This window comes from Salvelinus fontinalis, chromosome 9, assembly GCF_029448725.1.
Source record: "Salvelinus fontinalis isolate EN_2023a chromosome 9, ASM2944872v1, whole genome shotgun sequence".
NCBI lineage: Eukaryota > Metazoa > Chordata > Actinopteri > Salmoniformes > Salmonidae > Salvelinus > Salvelinus fontinalis.
The window spans coordinates 18,264,505-18,291,590 of record NC_074673.1 but is presented as its reverse complement, the minus strand read 5'-3'; the positions used below and the strand labels follow the sequence as shown (position 1 = coordinate 18,291,590).

Below are 27,086 nucleotides of genomic sequence, written 5' to 3'. Positions count from 1 at the left end.
AACTAAACATACATAGACAATACTAGAAACATGTACTCCACACAAACCCATATACTATACACCATAACCCCTTTACCAAATAAACACCCAAAACTAACAAAACATAAACATTCCCCATGTCACACCCTGACCTAACTAAAATAATAAAGAAAACAAAGAATAATAAGGCCAGGGCGTGACAGTTCTTATGTGTTTTGCTTGTTTAGTGTTAGTCAGGACGTGAGCTGGGTGGGAATTCTATGTTGTGTGTCTAGTTCGTCTGTTTCTGTGTTCAGCCTAATATGGTTCTCAATCAGAGACAGCTGTCAATCGTTGTCCCTGATTGAGAATCATATATAGGTGGCTTGTTTTGTGTTGGGGATTGTGGGTGGTTGTTTCCTGTCTCTGTGTTTGTATTCTGCACCAAATAGGTCTGTATCGGTTTGACACTTTTGTTATTTTGTATTTGTTTAGTGTTCACTGTAGTTTTTGTTAATTAAACATGTTGAGCACTGGCTACGCTGCGTGTTGGTCCGATCCCTGTTTCACCCCCTCTTCTAGTGAAGAGAGGGAAGGCCGCCGTTACAGAATGGGCCAAAATACCAGCAACAGTGTGTGAACCTTGTGAAGACTTGCAGAAAACGTTTGACCTCTGTCATTGCCAACAAAGGGTATATAACAAAGTATTGAGAAACTTTTGTTATTGACCAAATACTTATTTTCCACCATAATTTGCAAATAAATTAATTAAAAATCCTACAATGTGATTTTCTGTATTTTTTTCTCATTTTGTCTGTCATAGTTGAAGTGTACCTATGATGAGAATTACAGGCCTCTCTCATCTTTTTAAGTGGGAGAACTTTCACAATTGGTGGCTGACTAAATACTTTTTTGCCCCACTGTATGTCCCCCGTAGATTGACTTGCCTTGTTAAATAAAGGTTGCCTAGTTAAATAAAGGTCAAATAAATTAAATCAAATATTTACTACAATGAACAAAAATATAAACACAACATGCAATGTTGGTCCCATGGTTCATGAGCTGAAATAAAAGATCCCAGAAATGTTCCATATACACAAAAAGCTTATTTCTCTCAAATTTTGTGCACAAATTTGTTTACATCCCTGTTAGTGAGCGTTTCTCCGTTGCCAAGATAATCCATCCACCTGACAGGTGTGGCATATCAATAAACTGATTACCTATAAGAGTCTAAGCCCTGTCTAAGCCTGTGGGTTCTACTAAACTATATGGAATTGTTTTAAGAAGGTCACACCAATGATCATTTTGCTATTTGATTTGGAATTTGAAGACCCCTTGAAGTATAAAAAATAAATATAAAAAATGAATTGATGAAAAAGTATTTTTGGCCTTACTGCTATTAGCCCATTTAAACGCATTGAATAACAGATTCTCTACATGGAACAGATAGTCCCCCCCCAAAATGTAAAGGAAGTTTGTCCTGAAGTGTCTGTCCTATATCTGAGCGATATAAGAAAACCCAGGAAACGTTTGTTATTTTTTATGTACGTGTATTTAACCCCTTATTTTTGGCACTAAACAGTCTCTATATACAGTGCATTCGGAAAGTATTCAGACCCCTTGACTTTTTTCACATTTTGTTACGGTACAGCCTTATTAAAAAAAGGATGAAATAAATAACAATTCTAAGCTATCTCCACACAATACCCCATAGCGACAAAGCGAAAACATGTATTAAAAATGTATTAAAAATTTAAAACAGAAATACCTTCTTTACATAATTATTCAGAATCTTTGCTATGAGACTCTAAATTGAGCTCAGGTGCATCCTGTTTCCATTGATCATCCTTGAGATGTTTCTACAATTTGATCGGAGTCCACTTGTGGTACATTCAATTGATTGGACATGATTTGGAAAGGTACACACCTTTCTATATAAGGTCCCACAGTTGACAGTGTATGTCAGAGCAAAAACCAAGCCATGAGGTCAAAGGAAGTGTTCGTAGAACTCAGAGACAGGATAGTGTTAGTAAGGCACAGATTTGAGGAAGGGTACCAAAACATTTCTGCAGCATTGAAGGTCCCCAAGAACGCTCCCCATTCAACCTGACAGAGTTTGTGAGGATCTGCAAAGAAGAATGGGAGAAACTCCCCAAATTCAGGTGTGCCAAGCTTGTAGCATCATACCCAAGAAGACTCGAGGCTGTAATGGCTGCCAAAGGTGCTTCATCAAAGTAGTCTGAATAGTTCTATTTAATACATTTGTAAAACAAATTCTAAAAACCTCTGTTTGCTTAAGTCATTATGGGGTATTGTGTGTAGACTGACAAGGGGAAAAACAATTTAATACATTTTAGGATAAGGCTGTAACGTAACAAAATATGAAAAAAGTGAAGGGGTCAGAATACAGTATATACTTCCATAGATTTTTTCCATTTGTACAGTGGGACCTTCAGACGAGTAATGTGAGCAAAACCGACATGTACGTGTTTGTGAGTGTCTACCCTTTCCATAGAGGAGTCATATTAGTGTGTAGCTCAAACTGTTCTGACGCTACAGACGATTTTGAGAGAAGACCGATTTTCGGAATGTCTCATGGTCTGACAAACACCACTCTAATTATGTTACCTTTCACCACAGATGCATAAGTGCGACACAGGCGGATGCAGTGAATTAAGATGTATCCAATGCAAAAAAGACATATCTCTAGCTAAAATTAACAGATTTTTATGCGGATTTTATTATTATGCAAATTAGATTTCCCCAGGGGAGCGGACATCGACCTTAGCGGGTTAAACAGCATGATTATTACAAGGGTGCCCCATGTGCTGGGGACAATAAAAGGGCACCCTAAAATGTGCAGTTTTGTCACAGAACACAATGCCACAGATGTTTCAGGTTTTGAGGGATAGTTTGCTGACTGCAGGAATGTCCACCTGAGCAGTTGCCAGAGAATTTAATGTTCATTTCTCTACCATAAGCTGCCTCCAACATCGTTTTAGAGAATTTGGCAGTACGTCCAACCGGCCTCACAACTACAGACCATGTGTATGCCGTCTTGTGGGCGAGCGGTTTGCTGATGTCAACGTTGTGAACAGAGTGCCCCATGGTTGCGGTAGGCTTATGGTATGGGAAGGCATAAGTTATTGACAACAAACACAATTGTATTTTATTGATGGCCATTTGAATGCACAGAGACACCGTGACGAGATCCTGAGACCCATTGTCGTGCCATCCATCCGCTGCCATCACCTCATGTTTCAGCATGGTAATGCACAGACCCATGTCGCAAGGATCTGTACACAATTTCTGGAAGCTGAAAATGTCCCAGTTCTTCCATGGCCTGCAAACTCACTAGTTATGTCACCCATTGAGTATGTTTGGGATGCTCTGGATCAACGTGTTTGACAGCGTGTTCCAGTTCCCACCAATATCCAGAAACTTCACACAGCCATTGAAGAGGAGCTGGACAATATTCCACAGGCCACAAACAACAGCCTGATCAACTCCATCCGAAGGAGATGTGTCACGCTGCATGAGGCAAATGGTGATCAAACCAGATATTGACTGGTTTTCTGATCCACGCCCCTACTTTTTTTTAAAGGTATCTGTGACCAACCGATGCATATCTGTATTCCCAGTCATGTGATATCCATAGATTAGGGCCTAATTCATTTATTTCTATTGACTGATTTCCTTATATGAACTGTAACTCAGTAAAATCTTTGAAATTATTTGCATGGTGTATTTATATTTTTGTGCAGTATATATTGAACAAATCCACCTTGCATCGATTAATGTTCCAAATGTTATGGGCCCCCTAAACTGGTTCTGTGCCCCACCTTGGCCACCCCATTCAAAATGTTCTTGACACCAACCTGGTCTCTGAGCATTTCATATTATTCTGTACATAAATCCGAGATTCTCCATTTCGTATGATATGTTATGTTCGGTAAGGTTACATAAGACAGATGGTTAAAAACGAAATTAGGTCTGGTCGGGTTAGATAGATGGGCTTATGACACAAATGTCTAGCAACCTAAAGGTTGTGAGTTTGAATCTCATCACAGACAACTTTAAGCTAATTAGCAACTTTTCAACTACTTGCTACTTTTTAGTTACTTTGCAACTACTTACCATGTTAGCTAACCCTTCCCTAACCCTTTAATCTAACTTCTAAATGTAACCCTAACCTTAACCCTAACCCCAAACTCTAACCCCTAGCCTAGCTTCCATTATAGAGCTAGCTAACATTAGTGGCATAGCTAGAATTCATAATATATAGTTTAGAAAATGTGTAACATATTGTATGTTTTGCTAATTTGTAACATATTTATACGTTTTGCAAATTCGTAAAATATAATACAAATTGTCATTAGTAAAACATCATACGAAATGGTGGTGATGAAAATCCACAAAATAATACATACCAATACGATACATATAATATCATACTGGAGTATATCGGATTTTTGTACAGAAAAATATTAAATTCGGTGAGACCAGGTTGCAAGCTATATTTCACAAGGTGGATTGGTTCCTTTTGGGTCATAACTTTAGAAACTCCAGGTATACAGCCTTGTATTCTAGTCCCAGCAATAGCCTAACTAACCCCCTATATATTAAACGCGGTTCTCATTTACATTTATCGTTCTATGTGCTTCGGTCACAGTATCATCAAGATTTACAGACGCTCCGTTCGGATCTGCGCGCCTCATTGCAGAAACATGCGGTCGCGACATTTTTTTGATCAACAGTATATGCGGTGGTGGTGTTTAACGTTGGCGCATGTCTTGGCGCAGACGAATTTGTTTTGATAATGCTTTTAAACGTCGCAATTGAGATCTGATACTGCCTTCATCTTTCAAACCTTGACGTGTAGCCTATCACACATTGATTCGCTGTCACAGTCAAGATGGTAGGATACTATCCAACTAAAGTTGCATTGATTGACCAACTCAAACGGTTGAATGCGCGTTCTAGCACATGTAGTAGCCTACTGAAGTTAAAACCCAACCCCCCACAGTAAAAGTAGGATAAGACACGAGTCTAGGTAATTGATTTATCCTCACCCTCTCCATATTTAACGCTTCGATCACTGTCTCTCCCGCCCCAACGGACACCTCGGCCCCGTTTCCGTTGGATGGTTGAGACTGCTCGCTCCATCTGGTCTCGGCTGCATGCAACATCTTCCACAGGTTGGGGTTGCATGTCGACGATGAGAAGGTAGTAGCACCATCTTCAACTTCGGTTTGCAGTTCGGGAAACATGACCGGTAAGGTTAGGTCTTTATCTGGAGAAGGGGCATTAGTCTGTTCAGTTTTCTCGGCCATAACTGGACTGGTGTTGTGGGGACTGAACTAAATCACCTATTCTTTTGAAAGTATGAAAAAAACATAGGTAAGGGCGGGTCTGGGCAGAGGTATGGTCTGTCCAGTAGGCTAAGTACCCACATACCTTCCACATTCCAAAATGATGACTATGGTGACTTTGAAAATGATGACCTTCCACATTCCAAAATGAAGACAGATTTGACTGTCTATGTTTGTGACCCTGATGACCCATGTCACTCTGCCAGTATGTGTTCATTTTCAACACATAACACACAAAGCAAAAGGCACAGTGACATGTGTTTACAGTCAACCCTGTAGTCATGATAGCCACACAGAGAGGCAGATCACATCCACATTAAGGATTTAGGCCCACAGCCCAAAACTATATTTTGTAACTTCCATTGAATTTCCATTGAAACTTCATTGAACAACCCCTCACTGGATGGCTGTCCAGTGAAACGGTTCACTGGACAGCCATCTATTAAACACAAAGAAGGTTGCAACACAGACAATGATGAAGATAGTCAGTAGTCTTTACTGTCAGGGTGAGTGTTCATGAAGTCTTTGCTCTGCCCTTCATTGTGCAAGTCAGGTGCTCCGGGGGTCGTTTCCGAGGTAACCGGTAGCAGAGGGTGTGTCTGCGGAGCATGAGGAGAGGCGGCAGGGGCAGGCTTTGGGTGGTGGAGGTGTGTGTCATTCCTAAAGTCTTAGGGTCTTCTGTCTGCGGCCCATATCGTCCACGCCTTCAACACACAAATACACATACAGACACACACGAACACATATGTGACTTGTTCCAGAAAACTAGGCGTATGTCGGGCGTCACTACTTCACAGGAGAACATAAACTTTTACATTTTTATCAAAATGCGTTTTTTGGCAGAAATGCCTTCTTGAACATGTGAACTTTCATGTGCCTTAATAACAAACTTGTATGCCATCTGTAAATGGGCTATTGTTATTTTACTGCTGCTCTTTAATTACTTGTTACTTTTATTTCTTATTCTTATCCGTATTTTTTAAAACTGCATTGTTAGTTAGGGGCTCGTAAGTAAGCATTTCACTGTATTCGGCCCATGTGACTAATACAATTTGATTTGATATACAAATACATTTGTTCAATTACGAGCCTAGTTGGTTTAGCCACAGAAAGGGGGGGAGGGGGGGGGGGGGGCAACCTTCCCGCTAGCCATGATTGGCTGAGATAATGAGGGCGCTGGACATGCCGAGAGATGAGTTTTGATTGGTCTGCCATGTAGCAGCTTCTGTCTATTTGAGCTGTTCAGTATGTGTAGGTAATCCTGTCTAACGCAGGTATATCGTGTAGTAGAACTGCATAAGTGTTGCTCTCCACTTTCTGGAGGACCGAGTTTTGAAATCAGTAGAATTAGAGTATGATAGCTAAAGAGATGGAGAAAACACCTGTCTCCGGATTACATATTCAAACTAAGTAAGGGCAACCGTGGCATCCGTGACAGGGAGAAGCATCCATTCCATCTATACGGATAAGATAGACTAGCTAGCTACATTTTCAGTTATTACACATTTCTAATTTTGACAGAAAGTTGTTTTCATTTCAAGTTAAAGTGTACTATTAGCTAGCTAGCTAACGTTAGCTGGCTGGCTTGCTAGCTAATGTTACGTGTGTGATCTGTGTAGTAATATTATTTGTATCTCAGAGCCATTTACTTTGCTAGTTATAGCCTAATGTTAGCTAGCTAACGTTGAATCTGGTTTGTTAGCTACCTGCAGATTCATGCAGGGTTGTAACTTCATGAGTTGGGATTATGGTTCATTGTTTAGCTAGCTAGCTTCATGTCTTAACAAAAGACTCCACTATGCAAGTATCCATTTCAATAGGGCGAGTAAAATGGTCAGTGAGTTGTTCTCTCATTTATGTCTGGAAGTAGCTAGCCAACAGCCAGTTAGCTTGGGTGCTTGACTGCTGTTGTTAGGGCAGAACGCTCAGATAAACCCTTAAAGAGATGGGTGGGGCTAAAGCTTAAGAGGTTGTGAACGTTGCTGAATGGGTGTAGACAAAGAAGAGCTCTCCAGTAGGTACCAAAACATTTAAAGGTCATTTTCTCTAAAGTGAGGATACAAGTTTATCAACTTTCAAAGCAGAATTACTTTCCTATTGTTCCTCAACCATAGTGTATGATATACCATTTTCTAGCTCTGAGTCTCTTCTTTTATCCATTATAAAAAAAACAATTTCTAATTTTGCTACATAAGACTGAATCGATCCGGTCAGTCACATATATAGAAAGGAATTTGTCACTATTCTACAATTATTCACTGTTTTAAGACTGAGCATGTCTGAACCACACATATACAACAGCATATACTGTACATCTCTACAAAGATTACCGTTTAAAGCCACTAGGGGGCAGTATGTTGCCCTGGCTGTCCAGTGGTGGAGCCCTCAGGTGACTGAGCCAGAGCAGCCTCTATCTCTCCCCCCACTCAGGGTCCACATCCTGACACCTATATTTGTCCTGCACTATTTTTATGTGAAAGTTCGTCATTGAGATTTCCAATGTATTTATAACAACTGGCAAATAAACTTGAAGGAACCATCGCAAAACAACCCCTACCCCTGAATACTACAAGAAGTGCCTATGGGATAGGGGCTAGGGGCTGTTTCTGGATGGGGCTGAACTTGCCTGGGTCTCCCCCTCCACTGGAAGAAGAAGCGAGCCACGGTATGGGGGCCCATCCTGGAAGGAGGGGGTAGAGAGAGAGGCGAGGCAGACTGGCCTCTCTCTGGGGCTTACGCTGCTCCCTCTCAGCCCTATCCCTCCACCTCTTCTCCTGCTCTTCGCTGTTCTCCACTCGCACCCAGTGCAAGAACTCCAGTCAAGGTTGGGTAGGTGGGAGGGGCAAGTAGAATGTTTCCCTGGGAGTGGCCAATGAGTTGGTGACCTGGGCTTTGTGGGCGGTGCCTCTCGGAGGGCCCTGCAGGACCAGACGATGCTGCAGGCGAGGCTTGAAGCCTGGGTACCTCATCTCCATGTTGCTGCACAGTAACACCCCTCACACTAGCCTGACCTCTCTGCTCTGTAGCTACAGCAACACCTGTTCAATTACTTGTAGCTGCTGGCTAATGAAGTCACTTTGTTTCTATAGCAACATGGTCATTGAAAAAAATATATAGTAAATGGAATAATGTAATTCTAATTCTAGAACACAACCAGCAAATAAAAGTAACCCGAATGTAACGTTTCTTAAGTATGCTTGCTGTCAACAGTCTGAGGGTTTAAAGTTTAAGGTTTCAGATTAAAAGGTTAAAGAGAAAAATCTTAAAATTCTACCATTGCAATGTTATGGACATTAAAACCTGAATTTACTGAATTTAATGCTGTGTCAAATAGCGCCAACAGCCATTATCTACAAGGCCAAAGAGAACTCAATGTAACTTGATGCGTTTGATTATCTCCTCTGAACTCAACAATCCGTTACAAAACTCACACATGCAAATGCACACACAAAGCTTCCAACTCATCTACCAATGCAGGCTGCCTAGCAACCTGTTGCTATAAGATACTGCTGGGCCTGTCGCCATGACAGCAGGTTCTCACTCTCTGCAGCGTTACAACACACACACACACACCGCACCATTTAGCTGTGCTGTGGGGAGTGTTTCATAAGTCCTTGAGCCTTCCCCGGTCCAGCGAACACTTGTTGTGTACAGAATTCAAATGAGAGAGAGAGACACACAGAGAGACAGAGGCAGAAAAAGCGCGAGAGAGAGAGAGACAGAGATATACATAGAGAGAGAGAGCTAGAGAGACAGAGAAACACAGAGAGACAGAGAGAGAGAGCTAGAGAGACAGAGAAACACAGAGAGGCAGACACACACAGAGTGAGAGACAGACACACATGGATAGAAAGTGAGACAGAGATAGAGAGAAACAGGGATATAAAGAGCAGAGGGAGAAAGACCCATCATGGTTCTACATTATCAGATCATGGTATCAATCATGTCATTGCATTAATATGACATGCATTGTCTTTTGGCTGATGCTGACGTACAGTTTGATTACACTGAAATGAAACCCTAGAAAGTCAGACGTGTGTGTATGTGTTTGCTTTAATGCTTAACTCTGACATATGACTCTAATCATTCCCTGGATGTGACACTGCAACATGCTTCACCTCAGCCCTAACTGAGGGTTATCATAACAGTGCATATGATTCACAACCATGACTCTGTGTGAGTAGACCACACACATACACAGAGAGGGGAAAGGGAAAAGGGGAATACCTAGTCAGTTGTACAACTGAATGCCTTCAACTGAAATGTGTCTTCCGCATTTAACCCCTCTGAATCAGAGAGGTGCGGGGGACTGCCTTAATCAACATCCACATCTTCGACACCCGGGGAACAGTGGGCTAACTGTCTTGCTCAGGTGCACAACATATTTTTACCTTGTGTAAGGGTGTAAACTGGCGACAGAGAAGTCAGACGCAGGAGAGAAATAACTGTGTTTCCAACGGCGCAGTTTATTTACAAAAAAACCACCGGAAAACATAATAATAAAAATCAATGGGTAACATAACCCGCCACACACCAGTACAGACGTACACATACACTTACAATAAACAATCACCGACAAGGACATGAGGGGGAACAGAGGGTTAAAAATACACAACACGTAATTGATGGAATTGGAACCAGGTGTGGAAGACAAGACAAAACCAATGGAAAATGAAAAATGGATCAGCGGTGGCTAGAAGGTCGGTGACGTCGACCGCCGAACACTGCCCGATCAAGGAGGGACCAACTTCAGCGGAAGTCGTGACAACTTGTCAGTTTGGGGATTCGATCCAGCAACCTTTCGGTCACTGGCCCAACGCTCTAACCACTAGAGGGAAGGATAAGAGAATTAAAAAAGATGGAGGACAGCAGATGTGAAGAGAGGAGAGACATGAAGAAAGGAAAGACGCAGGAGAAAAATACGAGAGAACAGGAGGCAGTGCTTGTTTTCTCTCTCAAATGTTTTCTCTCCCAATGTTGCTATGACGACCTCTCCTCTGGATTCCTTTTCATTGTGCTACCTCTCATCCCTCATTCTCACTGCCTTTCAGCCTGCAGTGCGCGTGCATGAGTATGTGTCTCTGTGACATGCTTTTCTGAAACTTAGTCGCTCAGCTCCCATAACCCCCTCACTTTGCCTAACAGGAATGGTTACACTTCTCCTCAGAGTGCTTCCATCCATCCTTCCGTCCATCCAATCTTCTCTCTCTCTTTCTCTCTCTCTGCTGTCCATATTGTGCGTTATGTGATTAGGTAAGACTAGGTAAACTTAAACATTTAACACTAAACATGACATTCAATCCTGGCTTGGATTAGGGTTAGATGGGTTAGGATTTAGGTTAGAGGATTATAATAAATATATATTTATATATCTTTATTTGTATTTATAGATTTGCACCTCTATCATACAATAAACACTCACACACCTACACTACATAATTCAACAAGGCTTTGCTGCTCAAACTCAGAGCAGCAAAGCCTTGTTGAACTATGTAGGTAGGTGACTTGTTAGGGTTTGTTGGGAGAGAATGGAAACTTTTGTGCAATCCTTTTGTCTTTTCTCCTCAATTGTCAGCAGTGGCACAGGAATGGCTGAGGGCATAAACACAGTGACACAAACGCACAGTTGTTTTCTTTTACACACATGCAGAAGGGAGTGGGAGGAGATATAGGGAGAGAGGGAGATGTGGAACGGTTGGAGAGAAAGGGGAGATGGAATCCGCCACTTTACACACACACACACTCACAAACACACACACACACACACACACACACACACACACACACACACACACACACACACACACACACACACACACACACACACACACACACACACACACACACACACACACACACACACGCACACACACACACACACACACACACCTGCACAGTGCATTAAAGTTTATACAATAGCTACCAGTATTCTTCCTCTGCACGGAAGAGATGCTGAAGTCTCTGAAAGCTTTTTTGATTTTAATAGTTCATTCTCTATGTAGCCAGCACTATGCTCCACTAGACAGCTTTTAAAAAGCAAACCAGTGAGCCAAATGGAAACTCACTGAGCTTGCAATTCAGAGGTATTAAAGAGAGAGAGAGAGGTACGCACATACTGACTGAGATACAGTGGGTTTGGGGAGAGTGCAGATTCATCCTGTAGAGATCTCCCCACAGCCTCAGAGAGAGAAAAGGAGGAATATTTTAAGACGAGAGAAATACAGAATGGGAAACACATATGTTTTAAGGGGAGAGAGAGGAAGGATGTTTTATTGTGGAGAGAGAGAGGTACGCACATACTGACTGAGATACAGTGGGGTTGGGGAGAGTGCAGATTCATCCTGTAGAGATCTCCCCACAGCCTCAGATTCTTTTTCATTCGATGGTAAGGATTATTTTTCATTCAATGGTAAGGATTCTTTTTCATTCCATTGGTAAGGATTCTTTTTCATTCCATTGGTAAGGATTCGTTTTCATTCGATGGTAAGGATTCTTTTTCATTCGATGGTAAGGATTCTATTTCATTCAATGTTAAGGATTCTTTTTCATTCAATGGTAAGGATTCTTTTTCATTCGATGGTAAGGATTATTTTTCATTCAATGGTAAGGATTATTTTTTGTGAGATGCAAATGTGTGTGTTTGTGTTCGCTAGGACATATGTCTGGGTTAGACACAGATACACTGGCACTGAGGTAAACACACACACACACACACACACACACACACACACACACACACACACACACACACACACACACACACACACACACACACACACACACACACACACACACACACACACACACACACACACACAGAGAATCAGAGCAGTAGAAGGAGAAGAGTGTCATCTGTGATGTGCCACAGTGGTGTCATCTCATTTGTGCTAACTGCTCAGACTCTGTCGCGTTTTTGTGTGTATGTGTGTGTGTGTGTGCCCGCGTGTTTGTGTTTCTGTGTATTGAAGCGATCGAGGCACCAGGCTGATGCATATCTATTTTTATTGATCAGCATCCAGCACCCTCTCTCTAACTCTCCCTCTCTTTCCCTCTCCTTTATCCCTGTCATTCCATTTTCTTTGCTCTCACTTTCTCCCATACCTCCATCTCCCTCTGTCTGTCAGTACAGATAGCTTAGTTCCACTGCAGATTACTCCTTCATCCCTCCTACTGCAGTCTCAGCTACAGCCAGACAACCTCCTCTAGTCTTCTCCTTTCCTCCTCTCCCACCTTTCCTCCTCTACCTCCTTTCCTCCTCTCCCACCAGCAGGTAGGCTATTGGTTAGTGTTGGATCAGTAATCAAAAGGTTGTTGAATTGAATCCCGAGCTGACAAAGTAAAAATGTGTCGTTCTGCCCCTGAACAAGGCAGTTAACCTACTGTTCCCTGGGTGCCGAAGATGTGGATGTGAATTAAGGCAGCCCCCCGCACCTCTCTGATTCAGAGGGGTTGAGTTAAATGCAGAAGACACATTTCAGTTGAATACATTCAGTTGGACAACTGACTAGGTATCCTCATCTCCTCTATCTCCTTTTGATATATTCCTCTTCCTCTCATTTCCTTGACACATGGTCTAGTAGTCTCTCTACCCTTTTCTTTCCATTGTGTGAGTGTGAGTGTGTGTATGTGATTTATTTCAGACTTCCTCTGTTATCTTAACTGGTGAACACTGCCACCAGGTGGTGACTGGTCATCATCAGTACACACTTCGCACGCACAAATATTTTCATTCATTCAAAATATAATTCAAGTAAATAAGAAAAGAGGGACAAAAATCAAATCAAATGTAATCCATTGCATATGAAAAGAGACTGGAAATCAAATCAAATGGAATGGTTGAGAGTTGAAAGAACAGGAGGTACTCTCTCAACCTGTCCTCTGGCTTTCTAAATGTGTTACAAACCTGTCCTTAACACATTATCTTCCCCGTCTCTCTCCACCGCTCTCGCTCACTCCCTCTCTCTCTCTGCCAGGTCATCTCCTTAGTGTGTACAGAGCCATGCCCAGTACACCTGTCGCCACAATGTGACAGCGACCGTCTGACCACGGAGACCATCACCTAGACAATCCACAACACTTTAGATTCCTATGGCACTGTAACCTGGCAACAGCAGATACCTAAGGCGCTGTAACTTGGCAACAACACTGAGTCACCTCAATCGAATTGCCACCACTGAATCGACTCCTCTGAATCAACTCTTCTCTGCTGTGAGGATGCTGAGGGTGTCAATGGTCCTACTGCAGAGGCAGCTAATCCTGTGTGTGTGGGTGTGTGTGTCCAGTGCACCAGTGGTCCATTCCCTGCCATGGAGCGTCTCCTGCCCGGCAGGGTGTGTGTGTCAGATCAAGCCCTGGTTTCCCCCCCAGTCATTGTCCCACGAGGTTCCAACTGTGGACTGTAACAACCTGTTCCTGACCCAGCTCCCCTCCCCTCTCCCCTTAGACACACATACCCTCTGTCTGCAGAGTAACCTGCTGTCTGCCTTGGAGACACCACTGTTACAGACACTCCCCAACCTCACAGAGCTGGATCTGTCTCAGAACCGCTTCAGCAGTGTTAGGACACTAACCTCAACCCAGCCCCAGACTCCCTCCCTGCACTCCCTACTCTCCTTGCACATGGAGGAGAACCAGCTCCGGTCCCTGCCCCCTGCTGCCTTCTCTTCCCTGCCTGCCCTACAAGAGCTCTTCCTCAGCCACAACCAGCTGGCCTCCCTGGCTCCTAGAGCCTTCTCTGGCTTGGGCTCCCTGCTACGCCTGCACCTCAACAACAACCACCTGACCTCAATTGACCCCCTCTGGTTCACCACCCTGCCCTGCCTCCAGGTGCTGATGCTGGGGGGAAACCCAGTGGAGAACCTCCCTGAACGGGGCTTCCAGGCGCTGGGGTCTCTACGCAGCCTGGTGCTGGGGGGCATGGGGCTGAAAGGGTTGCCTGAGAGGGCCCTGGGGGGGCTGGACAGTCTGGAGAGCCTGTCCTTCTACGACAACCTCCTCACCACTGTCCCCACACAGGCTCTGAGGAGGCTCCCAGGCCTGAAGTTCCTGGACCTGAATAAGAACCGTCTGAGTCTGGTTCAGACAGGGGACTTCAGGGACCTAGTCCACCTGACAGAGCTGGGTCTGAACAACATGGAGGAGCTGGTGGCCATCGAGAGGGCAGCCATGGAGAACCTGCCTGAGCTCACCAAGCTGGAGATCACCAACAACCCCCGGCTGTCCTACATCCACCCCGAGGCCTTCTTTCAGCTGGGCAGGCTCGAGAGCCTGATGCTGAACTCCAACGCTCTGACTGCTCTGCACCAACACACTGTCCTGTCTCTGCCCAGACTGAGGAAGGTCAGCCTGCACTCCAACCCCCTCCGATGTGACTGCCTGTTTCGCTGGGTGGCTGAGGAGCACCCTCACACAGATGCTGATGCACACACAGATACACAGATGCCACAGGCTGTGAGATTTATCCAGCCCCAGGCCACATTGTGTTCTGAGCCTCCAGAGCTGAGGGCTCGCAGGGTGAGGGAGGTGTCAATCACAGAGATGTCAGCCTCCTGCCTCCCCCTCATCCCCCCTGGCATCCTCCCCCCCTACGTGGGGGTGAGAGAGGGGGAGAGGCTGGCCCTGCACTGTCGCGCCCTGGCAGAGCCTCAGCCCACAATCTACTGGGTCACTCCTTCTGGACAGAGACTGGGATCATCCAACAACATCCACAGCCCCAAGCCTGCATCCAGACCCTTCTCCAAGCCTGCATCCAGACCCTTCTCCAAGCCTGCATCCAGACCCTTCTCCAAGCCTGCATCCAGACCCTTCTCCAAGCCTGGATCCAGCCTCAACTCCAAGGCTGCATCCAGCCAGACATCCAACTACTCCTCTTACCATTCCCACTTACCCAGCCCAGCATCTGGCAATGCCTCTGTCCTCTTTTCCAGCCTCACCCCTTCCTCTCCTCCCCTCCTCTCCTCCCCTGCCTACCGGCTCCTGCCAGAGGGAACATTGGAGATCGTCATGGTGACATCCCGGGAGGCGGGTCTGTACACCTGTGTGGCTGAGAACACACTGGGGGCCGACACTCACAGTGTGACTGTAGGGGTGCAGGGGCCAGGGAAGGGGTTGAAGCAACAGATGTTGGAGGGTAGAGGATATGGGTTAAAGAAGAGGGTTTTGAGGGAAGGGAGGTCACATGAGGTCAAGGGTCAAGACAGCAAGCATGAGGAGCAGCACACATATGAATAAAGCCTAGCTATATAAATAATGAATGATATTATACACATAATAACATACACACATACATCGTTTCCAAAGATAACGTCGCTTCCAGGGATGATTTATAGGATAGATATGGCTACCACTCTTGGCGGCGGTGCGGTTATAGGTGGTTGTGAAGCCCGATCCAGGAGGCACATGTCCTGCCGCAGTTGGGACATGTTAGGGCTGAATCTGGAGATGCTTGTGGGAGTGGTTGGGAGCATTGGGGCCTGTAAATAGGACATATGACACAGTGGCAGTACATACGACAGTGGTGTGCAGTCAGATATGAATATATTTTATATATACAGTACATTTGGAAAGTATTAAGACCCCTTGACTTTTTCCACATTTTGTTATGTTACAGCCTTATTCTAAAATTGATTCAATTGTTTTTTTCTCTAATCAATCTACACTCAATACTCCATAATGACAAAACAAAAACAGGTTTTTAGAAAGTAAAAAAAAAAAAACTGAAATATGACATTTACATAAGTATTCAGACCCTTTACTCAGTACTTTGTTGAAGCACCTACAGCCTCGAGTCTGTAATCGCTACAAGCTTGGCACACCTGTATTTGGGGAGTTTCTCCCATTCTTCTCTGCAGATTCTCTCCGGCTCTGTCGGGTTGGATGGGGAGCGTTGCTGCTCTGCTATTTTCAGGTCTCTCCAGAGATATTTGATCGGGTTTAAGTCCGGGCTCTGTCTGGGCTACTCAAGGACATTCAGAGACTTGTCACGAAGCCACTCCTGCATTGTCTTGGCTGTCTGCTTAGGGTCGTTGTCCTGTTAGAAGGTGAACCTTCACCCCATTCTGAGTGCATGAGTGCTCTGGAGCAGGTTTTCATCAAGGATCTCTCTGTACTTTGCTCCGTTAATCTTTCCCTCGATCCAGACTAGTCTCCCAGTCCCTGCTGCTGAAAAACATCCCCGCAGCATGATGCTGCCACCACCATGCTTCACCGTAGGGAAGTTTCCTCCAGACGTGATTCTTGGCATTCAGGCCAAAGAGTTCAATCTTGGTTTCATCAGACCAGAGAATCTTGTTTCTCATGGCCTGAGAGTCCTTTAGGTGCCTTTTGGCAAACTCCAAGCAGGCTGTCATGTGCCTTTTACTGAGGAGTGACTTTGGTCTGGCCACTCTACCATAAAGGCCTGATTGGTGGAGTGCTGCAGAGATGGTTGTCCTTCTGGAAGTTTCTCCCATCTCTGCAGAGGAACTCTGGAGCTCTGTCAGAGTGACCATCGGGTCCCCGATTGCCCAGTTTGGCCAGGCGGCCAGCTCTAGGAAGAGTCTTGGTGGTTCCAAACTTCTTCCATTTAAGAATGATGAGGCCACTGTGTTCTTGGGGACCGTCACGTCAATGCTGCAGAAACGTTTTGGTATCCTTCCCCAGATCTGTGCCTTGACACAATCCTGTCTCAGAGTTCTACAAACAATTCCTTCAACCTCATGGCTTGGTTTTTGCTCTGACGTGTACTGTCAACTGTGGGACCTTATATAGAATATATTATCAAAAGTGTCTAAAAACCTGTTTTGTTTTGTCATTATGGGGTATTGTGTATAGACTGATACGGGCATCTTCCACAAAATGTGGAAAAAGGGAAGGGGTCTGAATACTTTCCGAGTGCACTGTATGCATAGGCCTACATATTGACATTGTTTGAGTTTGTATAAAGAGGACACTCAAACTGTGGCACTTGCCATAGAGAAAAGAAATGGCCTATTACAGGAGAGAAGTCTTACACTCTTCACTTACACAAGGGGACAGGCATTTTCCTAACAGTGTAATTTTATTGTAGCCTATCCCTGCTTTCTTTGAGGTTTTGTAAATCTAAGTGGTTAATGTGACCAGCCCTTTCTCACTCCGCCTATTCCATAGGCTTCCTGTCACCTTGCGTTATTCTTCTATCCTACTGATTTTACATAACATGACCTTGTTTTCCTACCCAGTGTACCACTTCTCTTTCAAATTGGATTGAGATGTATTCAATTCTATTTTGATCTATTATTTAAAAAAAGTTGGACTGATGTGTTGATGGTTTGTTTTCCTGTCCCTTATTGCTGGAGGCAAATGAGGAGGCAGATGAGAGCAATAAATGATGCACTCTCCAAAATGGTAACAGTTGACTACACTGAATTCACAACTCAATATTTCTATCCATCTTTCTATGACAACTTAAATTCATATTTTAATCTAGAACTTTTATCTTTCTACTGGCCATGGACTGTAACAGGAATAGATCGTTATACCCGACATAACTAGAATGTTATGCAGAAGAGCCAGTATTTTTGTAGAAAAAGCACACTAAATAAAACAAAGACTCAGAAGATGATTACTTCTCATTGAACACAGACACAACTTAACAGAAATGGTGCAGGGAACTGAGCAGTTAGCATCTCAACTGGTGTTAAACTCAGTTTGGCTTCTTTATCTCTTTCTTCCCCACACAGAGGGCCTTTTGCACCTTTTACCAAGAAACAAAACTTAGCTAACAGAAAATGTCTCTTACTCAAGGCATTGGTTAATTATTTTCAGAATATATTTTGTTTTAGGCCAAGAAAATGTAGAAGAAGTTAAAAGATTGAACTTTTGAACTTGGAGCTAAATGTGTCAGAGCTTTATACATGATTACAATTACAGTATAATTAATTAAGTTTATACCATGGCGTTGTTGAATACTCGTTTCTGATTGACTTGAATGGCATTTTAAAACGTGCATTATTTCCCTATAATCAAACGTTATATTTGCACAGTAGAATTCAATGGCTGTAGTTCATTCTTACATGTTCTATGTTTAGCTGCTTTTGAAAGCAAAAGTTGAATTGAAAACATTACTGGCATTGCTGAATTCGATTTTCATAATAGCAAGCTAGTACAAATGGTTTGGTTAGCTAAACTAGAAAGTCTGTTTGTTTGTTTACCAAGGCAACTACTGTCGCTATCTAGTAAACTTACTAGCTGCTTCAGTGAATCTGGAACATTTTTCTACCGGCAAATTAACACATTTATACTGGTAAATGTGCTAAGTTACAGCCCCAGAATAAAAGGGATAATCAATTTGGGGCTCTATGCATTCTCTGGAAAAAAATGCAATGCAGTGGAAGGTTAGCTCCACTCTGCTAGGGAGTTATGGAACACATCTTTCACGTCGTTCATTATTTCCCACATAACAAATAGTCCCTAGTTGATTATCCCTTACATATTCTAGTGTGGCAGAAAATAACAAGTGAATTAAACTAGATGCTCCATCTCATACACTACATGACCAAACGTATGTGGACACCTGTTCTTTGAACATTTAATTTCAAAATCATGGGCATTAACATGGAGTTGGCCCCCCCTTTGCTGCTATGACAGCCTCTACTCTTCTGGGAAGGCTTTCCACTAAATGTTTGAACATTGCTGCGGGTATTTTCTTCCATTCAGCCACAAGAGCATTAGTGAGGTCGGGCACTGATGTTGGGCGATTAGGACTAGCTCGCAGTCGGCGTTCCAATTCATCCCACAGGTGTTCTATGAGGTTGAGGTCAGGGCTCTGTGCAGGCCAGTCAAGTTCTTCCACACCGATCTTGACAAACCATTTCTGTATGGACCTCGCTTTGTGCATGGTGGCATTGTCATGCTGAAACAGGAAAGGGCCTTCCCCTAACTGTTGCCACAAAGTTGGAAGCACAGAATTGTCTAGAATGTATGCTGTAGCGTTAAGATTTCCCTTCACTGGAACTAAGGGGCCTGGCCTGAACCATGAAAAAGATCCCCAGACCATTATTCCTCATCCACCAAACTTTACAATTGGCACTATGCATTCGGGCAGGTAGTGTTCTCCTGGCATCCACCAAACCTAGATTTGTCCATCGGACTGCCAGATGGTGAAGCGTGATTCATTACTCCAGAGAACGCGTTTCCACTGCTCCAGAGTCAAATGGAGGCAAGCTTTACACCACTCCATCCGACGCTGCTCGGCCAAGGAAACCCATTTCATGAAGCTCCCAACAAACAGTTATTGTGCTGATGTTGCTTCCAGAGGCAGTTTGGACCTCAGTAATGATTGTTGCAACCAAGGACAGACGATTTTTACCCGCTACACCAGGGCTGCCCAACCCTCTTCCTGGAGATCTACCATCCTTGGACTGAAAACCTACAGGACAGTAGATCTCCAAGAAGAGGGTTGGGCAGCCCTGCGCTACACGCTTCAGCACTCGGCGGCCCGTTCTGTAAACTTGTGTGGCCTACCACTTCGCGGCTGAGCCATTGATGCTCCTAGACGTTTCCACTTTACAATAACAGCAATAACAGCGCTCTAGCAGGGCAGACATTTTACGAACTGTCTTGTTGGAAAGGTGGAATCCTATGACGGTGCTACGTTAAAAGTCACTGAGATCTTCAATAAGGCCATTATACTGCCAAGGTTTGTCTATGGAGATTGCATGGCTGTGTGATCCATTGTATACACTTGTCAGTAATGGGTGTTGCTGAAATAGACGAATCAACTCATTTGATGGGGTGCCCACATACTTTTGTATATATATTGTATGTGCCCTCATAAACCAGTCCTGGTTGTTTTCTAGGCCCTTCACACAACACTGCCATTGTTTGCCTGGACTTACTACTTGATGATTTAGTAGAAGGATAGCACTGGCTGTTCTCAAACACAACAAAAATCATACAGGAATCATAGTGATCCCATCCTGACCTGGTTCGGTGTCAGATTCGAGGGAGACGGACGTAGTCCATCCTGCCTAAGCAGGTTTTACCCACAATCACCTTAGCAAGGAACCCTGTGTCTTCGTCTCCCTTCAGCCCTCTGACGGAGTAGTGGTGGGCTCGCTGGGAAAAACGGGCAAAGTAAATGCCATGGCTGTGACGGCTAGTGGGTCTCGCCACACTAGCAGTCTCTATTGCACTCCAAACTGCACACTCCACACTGCAACTGGATCCTGGACTTCCTGACGGGCCGCTCTCAGGTTGTAAAGGTAGGTAACAACATATCCACCACGCTAATCCTCAACACAGGGGCCCCTCAGGTGTGTGTGCTCAGTACCCTCTTGTACTCCCTGTTCACTCATGACTGCATGGCCAGGCACGACTCCAACACCATCATTAAATTTGCCGATGACACAACAGTGGTAGGCCTGATCAACGACAATGATGAGACAGCCTATAGGGAGGATGTCAGAGACCTAGCCATGTGGTGCCAGGACAACAACCTCTCCCTCAACGTGATCAAGACAAAGGAGATGATTGTGGACTAGAGGAAAAGGAGGACCGAGCACGTCCATTCTCATCGACGGGGCTGCAGTGGAGCAGGTTGAGAGCTTCAAATTCCTTGGTGTCCACAACACCAACAAACTAACATTGTCCAATCACACCAAGACAGTCGTGAAGAGGGCACAACACCTGTTCCCCCTCAGGAGACTGAAAATATTTGGCATGGGTCCTCAGATCCTCAAAAGGTTCTACAGCTGCACCATCGAGAGCATCCTTACTGGTTGCTTCACTGCCTGGTATGGCAACTGCTCAGCTTCCGACCGCAAGGCACTACAGAAGGTAGTTCGTACGGCCCAGTACATCTCTGGGGCCAAGCTTCCTGCTATCCAGGACCTCTATACCAGGCAGTGTCAGAGGAAGGCCCTAAAAATTGTCAAAGACTCCAGCCACCCTAGTCATAGACTGTTGTCTCTGCTACCGCACAGCAAGCGGTACCGGAGCATCAGGTCTAGGTGCAAGAGGCTTCTGAACAGCTTCTACCCCAAGCCATAAGACTCCTGAACATCTAGTCAAATAGCTACCCAGACTATTTGCAATGCCCCCTTCCCCCTCCCCCCTCCCCCCCTCTTTACACCAATGCTACTCTCTGTTGTGATCTATGCATAGTCAATTTCATAACTCTACCTACATGTACATACTACCTCAGCTAACCAGTGCCCCCGCACACTGATTCTGTATCGGTACCCCCCTGTATATTGTCTTGCTATTGTTATTTTACTGCTGCTCTTTAATTACTTTTTACTTTTATCTCTTATTTTTATCCATATTTTATTGAAACTGCATTGTTAGTTAGGGGCTCGTAAGTAAGCATTTCACTGTAAGGTCTACACCTGTAGTATTTGGCGCATGTGAGAAATACAATAGAATAGAAACTTCCCACTTGCTACCTGGTCGGCATAAACTGCATGCTGCAGTGCTCTCTCAGCGCACCCACACACACTTTAGGCCCTTCCCACCACTCACTCACTCAGCAACAGCCTGCCTCACTGCGTGATAGTCGCAGCAGACGGTCACAGTGAAATATATATATTTATGTTAAATGCTATGTGTGAACGCTGCGTGTAACAAATCCGGTATCAGGATAAATAAAAAGCAAGGTCTGCTAACTTTCTTTAATTATGTTAAATTAACACAAACAATGAATGGCAAATGCAATTTTCGTATATACGGGTTCGCTGTATCTCCGCGCAGGGTATAACAGGGAACTGGCAGGGAGTACGTAAACAGCTGTTCTTATACCGTGATGACGTAGTTCCAACGCGTCTGTTGGCCTATCACAGTAGAGGCTGAGCGCGGTTTAGACTTTGCTCCGCCTTTGCTGGCCCTCGGACTTGTCCAAGTCCCTTAGTGCTGTCCTTTGTCCACATCTGGTTGCTGGGTAGATTAGCTCCGTCTTGTGTCTGTCAATTCTACACTGAAACAGTTCCTAATATGGTATTGTCCAGTACCCTACCCTCCCTGGTTGGCTTAGAGAGATGCACCCCTCCCCTCTCCAGATGGACCACAGCTTTTATGACCTGTGTTGGTCAGTCCTTACACACATCTGTATTGTTTGTGTGTGTGTAACAAAACAATATGGTAGCAGGCTATAGTGCATAAACATAAATCCTAACATATGGCGGCCGTGATGTGACTTAGAAGTAGCCCGCAACCAATACATTTTAAACCGCGACAATGTTTTCAAAGTAGCCGAAATGACAACCCTGTATGTGTCAAATTCCCGCAGTTTCACCCCCAAAAAAGGAAAACGCCCGCCCGAAAGACAGACACGTGATGTTGATTGATACAAGTTGGGTGAAGGTTGTTGTTTGTAATATGTCTATAATTTGTTTGTTGTATTGTTTTATGTAATAGGCTACTTTAGCCTGCACTACATGGCTCAATGTTATATAAACAAAACACTTTCCCCCAGTAGCTAGAATTGAGTATTAATTGAATATTAATGTGCATGGATGCTGTTGTGCTACTACCTATTGTTTAGGCGTAGATGCGTGTCAGGTAACGTTAAGCTTGCTAGCGTTCTTACTCCTCTATTTAATTGTGGTGTTATTTGAGGTAGCCTAGGAATAACGCTGAATTTATTTGATGAGGATGTATGTGAGGATGTATGTATATGAATGTGCGTCAAAGCTACAGTTATCCCTGTTTTGACAGTGCAATTTTCTGAATTTAGTTTTGTATTATAAAACAATGTGACTGTAAATGAAATAAAGTGTTCATGACCGCCATTGCATGATTTTCTATTTTGACAGTGTGTTTCTTATTGAAGCAGGCCTAATGGAAGACATTAATCAGGTGATCTGCCAAGGAAGTGGAGAACCGTAGCCCAGCTGTCAAACTCAAGATCCATGTCTGTCCTCCCTTAGCCAGGCAACTCCCACCACCCCAGCACATGTCTCCATACCAAAAGCAGGACACCCCACCATCCTAACACCAGAGCTTATCCCAGGAGACCCCATACAGCTATGGCTCTATCCTCCCAGCAGCCTCCACTCAACACCAGACAGGTCCGACCTCCAAAAACAGCTCCAACAACCAGGCAGGTCCAGCAGCCAATGACGGCTCCAAAAACCAGGCAGGTCCGGCAGCCAATGACGGCTCCAAAAATCAGGCAGGTCCGGCAGCCAAAGACGGCTACCACAACAATTCCGGTCCGGCAGCCAAATACGGCTCCCACAACAAGGCAGGTCCGGCAGCCAAATACGGCTCCCACAACAAGGCAGGTCTGGCAACCAAATACGGCTCCCACAACAAGGCAGGTCTGGCAACCAAATACGGCTCCCACAACAAGGCAGGTCCGGCAACCAAATACGGCTCCCACAACAAGGCAGATCCGGCAACCAAATACGGCTCCCACAACAAGGCAGGTCTGGCAACCAAATACGGCTCCCACAACAAGGCAGGTCCGGCAACCAAATACGGCTCCCACAACAAGGCAGGTCCGGCAACCAAATACGGCTCCCACAACAAGGCAGGTCCGGCAACCAAATACGGCTCCCACAACAAGGCAGGTCCGGCAACCAAATACGGCTCCCACAACAAGGCAGGTCCGGCAACTAAAGACGGCTCCAACAACCAAAAACATATCTAAAACCCAGAACCAGAGGGCTTCCAGTGCCCATAAGGTTAAATGCCCTAAATCCTCCTGTGCCCAGCAGAAGCAGCCCAGAGTACCCAAGCCTGGGGGCTCTGTCCAACCTGTGACCAATAATGTCAAGCCCCAACTGAGATCCCAGCCCCAGAGACCATATACACGGTCCCAGCACAGACACCAGCCACAGGCCCAGTGTCCACAGCCCTATTCCATCAAAACTCGATCCTCCACCCGAAGCTCAGCTAAGACTCCCAACTGCCCTTCAACCAAACCTAAGCCTTCCATTCCACCTAAATCTAATTCGCCCAAAACTGCCAACCTCATTTCCCGGCACAACGCCTGGAACATGCCCCCATGACACCACCCCCAGTCATATGAGAGCATTATGATCTGTGATCACTTCCTGCTGGGGTACTGCCGCAAGAGGGAGAGGTGCCACCTGTACCACACGCAGTACCCCTTCCACTGGCAGCTGAAGAGGACTGACACCCCGGTGTGGGTCAGCCTGGAACCCAGCTGAAAGCAGAACATTGGTTCTGTGACCCGGATAAGGAAAGGGTCTACCTGACACATGGGTGAGTGAGTGGCACGAGGTAGATGTTGCCTTCCTCCACAGATCTTCAGATGACCCTGGCCTATATCCCGATTTCTAACCATGAGAAAATGTCTGGCCCTGTATCAATGGTAAGGGGCAACTTCTACCTTATCAGAGTGGGTATAGTTAACAGACTTGAGCTAATTACTTGAGGTTGGAGCTTGCAGCTTTAGGATTATTCCATTGATTCCTTTAAAATGGGTAGCTAAAGTATTTGACCCAGGTCTGATGGGTAATGGTAATGTTATGTGAAGGAATGTAAGTCTTTCCTCTCTTAATAATCATTCACATTTGAAAAGAAAAGAACTACTCCCTCAGACAGCTCTTCTTCTAGGACTCTCAAGGACCAACTCTGCCTGAACTTTGTCTCACTGATGGTGGAGAATTCCACTGTGTACAGCCAAGTCAGGAGGCTGTCCAACACCACTGGCCCAGAGCTGAACCCTCACTTCCCAACACAGTGGCGCTTTTCTTCTGGGAATCTGACTTTGGCTGGGAAGCCTATGGCGAAGTGTGTCCCACCCACCAAACTCAGTTCTCCCTCTTGTGGTGTTTTTACTTCATGTTTGGTGTGATGAAGTGAAAGTCTACTTGCCATCTCAAATTTGACAAAGCAATTTTCATTTGTTTAGAGAAGTTCTTAGCCCTCAGTCTGTAGATGGCTTTCGTCTCTTCCTTTCCTTGATGACCTCTGATGGATGAAATGGATTGCTAGAACATGTCCTGACCTTTGAAGTGACCTATGACTCCTTTGGAGTAGATTGACTCTAATAACGGATACTGGATCAGCTATTTAAGCAAATGTCTACTGGTCTACAGAACTAGGGCTAGTAAAATCTACAGAACTAGGGCTAGGGAAATCTACAGAACTAGGGCTAGGGAAATCTGTTTCTAGATCTGTGGTTTGGGGCTGACTTCATCCTCCTCCCCTGTACCACCTAGTTGAACCTTGAGCTCATGCTGGACTGTCTTAGTAAGGGTCAGGACAGCTGCTGGCTGGGTAAAGACTGGGCCTGTGTAAATCTCAAGATGCTTACCGAGAAAAAGTTCATCAGACTCCACCCACCGCATCAGATGCAGACCCACCTTCCGCTCGCCAGACTCCCTAAGACAACACCTCAGGTACAAGCATGCAGTCAGTTACACGTTGCACTGGATTTCAATGTGGATGTTGTTCATACTGTCTTTCATTTTCATTGCCTTGAGATGTGAAAATCAATTTCAGCGTTAACAAGACAATGTGAATGTGAATCTCCTAGGACACTCCCAGTTGGACAGGTAACCCTCCCCAGTCTTGAGGTGGACCCTATGGATAATTTCAGCTGCCGGTACACACTGATGTGGACCCTGAGTCCAGGGAACCCCTTTTCCATGCTGGAGGTTCCTCCTGGGCCGCTGGTTTACAGGACGGTTCACGACCTGTTCCACAGAACCATGCCAGAGAGCCAGGCCCAGATCACCTTCCATTGGGACATGTATAGAATGTAAGACTTGCCTTATAACATTCGGCATTTCAAATACATTAAATTGATTCCAATGGAGGGTTGTGTTGTTTTGTGTTTTCCAGGCAGAAGCAGCACATGGAGGACACGCAGGACAATTGTAGCGTGCTCCTGGAGAGACACCTGTTCCATGGAACATGCGAGAGCGCCGCCATGGACATCTGCCGACAGAACTTCGACCCTCGTGTGGCGAAACCCACTAGTCATTACGGCCGTGGCGTTTACTTCGCCCATGAAGCTTTTCGGTCCCGCCTCTACTCCATCAGAGGGCTGGGAGGAGACTTTACAGACTGTGGGTTCATGTTCCTGGCTAAGGTGCTTGTGGGTAAAGCCGGTGTAGGAAAGATTGACTATGTCCTTCCCCCTCGACTCCACAAACCCAAGTCAGGACGGCATCACTACGATTCCTGTGCGGATCAGAAGCATCCTACGATATTTGTGTTTGACAACAGCCAGTGCTACCCCTACTACCTCATCAAGTACAAAGTCCTGGCAATCAATCGCAGTGCTGTGTGAAGGGCATATAAAACATAACCAGGAAGGGTTTAGGAGGGCACATTATTTTGGATGGAGTATTGTTCACTTTACACTTATTTACATTTTCACTCAAAATTGGACAGCCAGTTACTTGCGACACTGAAATGTACTATAACAATGTTCAATTAACTATTAGGTCAAGAGTTCAAGACTTGTGGATTGATTGGTTTCTTTTGTTGCCTTTTAATTTAAGTCACTCAACATTTAGTCTATTTGTAGAACTATAATGAAAACAATGTTAGACATGTTCTTTCTTTTGGTAAAAGGCCCTCTGTGGAAGAAATGGATAAAGAAGTCAAACTCTTCCTAACAGCTAAATTTCTTCCATCATCTCTGTTAAGTTGTCTGTGTTCAATGAGAAGTAAAATAAACTTTATCTGATACCTTGTCATTCTTTTCACTGAAAATCCATTAGATGCAATGCATTACAGCTGATCATAGTCAATAAACCAATGTAAATTGATAACTGAGTTTTGTATGAATTAAATATTCTGAAACAGTGGTGGCCAAAG

General features: G+C 44.8%; 2 protein-coding genes across 5 annotated transcripts in view; one reads left to right on the top strand and one right to left on the bottom strand.

The window, feature by feature from the left end:
* Positions 1–5,313, bottom strand: part of LOC129862196 (S-adenosylhomocysteine hydrolase-like protein 1) — a 44,811-nt gene extending 39,498 nt beyond the window's left edge. The window contains exon 1 of the mRNA XM_055933613.1: positions 5,031–5,313. Coding sequence (XP_055789588.1) covers positions 5,031–5,291 — 261 coding nt within the window. The 5' untranslated portion in view covers positions 5,292–5,313. The remainder of the gene's footprint in view (positions 1–5,030) is intronic.
* A 5,773-nt stretch (positions 5,314–11,086) lies between these two features.
* On the top strand, positions 11,087–26,957 carry LOC129862193 (leucine-rich repeat neuronal protein 1-like). 4 transcript variants are annotated; one of them, XM_055933610.1, is made up of 4 exons: positions 11,087–11,618; positions 13,304–25,657; positions 25,795–26,019; positions 26,103–26,957. In XM_055933610.1, the coding sequence occupies exon 2, from the start codon at positions 13,545–13,547 to the stop codon at positions 15,558–15,560; it is 2,016 nt and encodes a 671-aa protein (XP_055789585.1). In that variant the 5' UTR covers positions 11,087–11,618; positions 13,304–13,544; the 3' UTR covers positions 15,561–25,657; positions 25,795–26,019; positions 26,103–26,957. The 4 variants fall into 4 exon arrangements, with proteins under 4 accessions (XP_055789585.1, XP_055789583.1, XP_055789584.1 ...); XM_055933608.1 differs by having other exon boundaries at positions 11,087–11,715; XM_055933609.1 differs by having other exon boundaries at positions 11,087–20,551; positions 23,116–25,657.
* Positions 26,958–27,086: the final 129 nt, after the last annotated feature.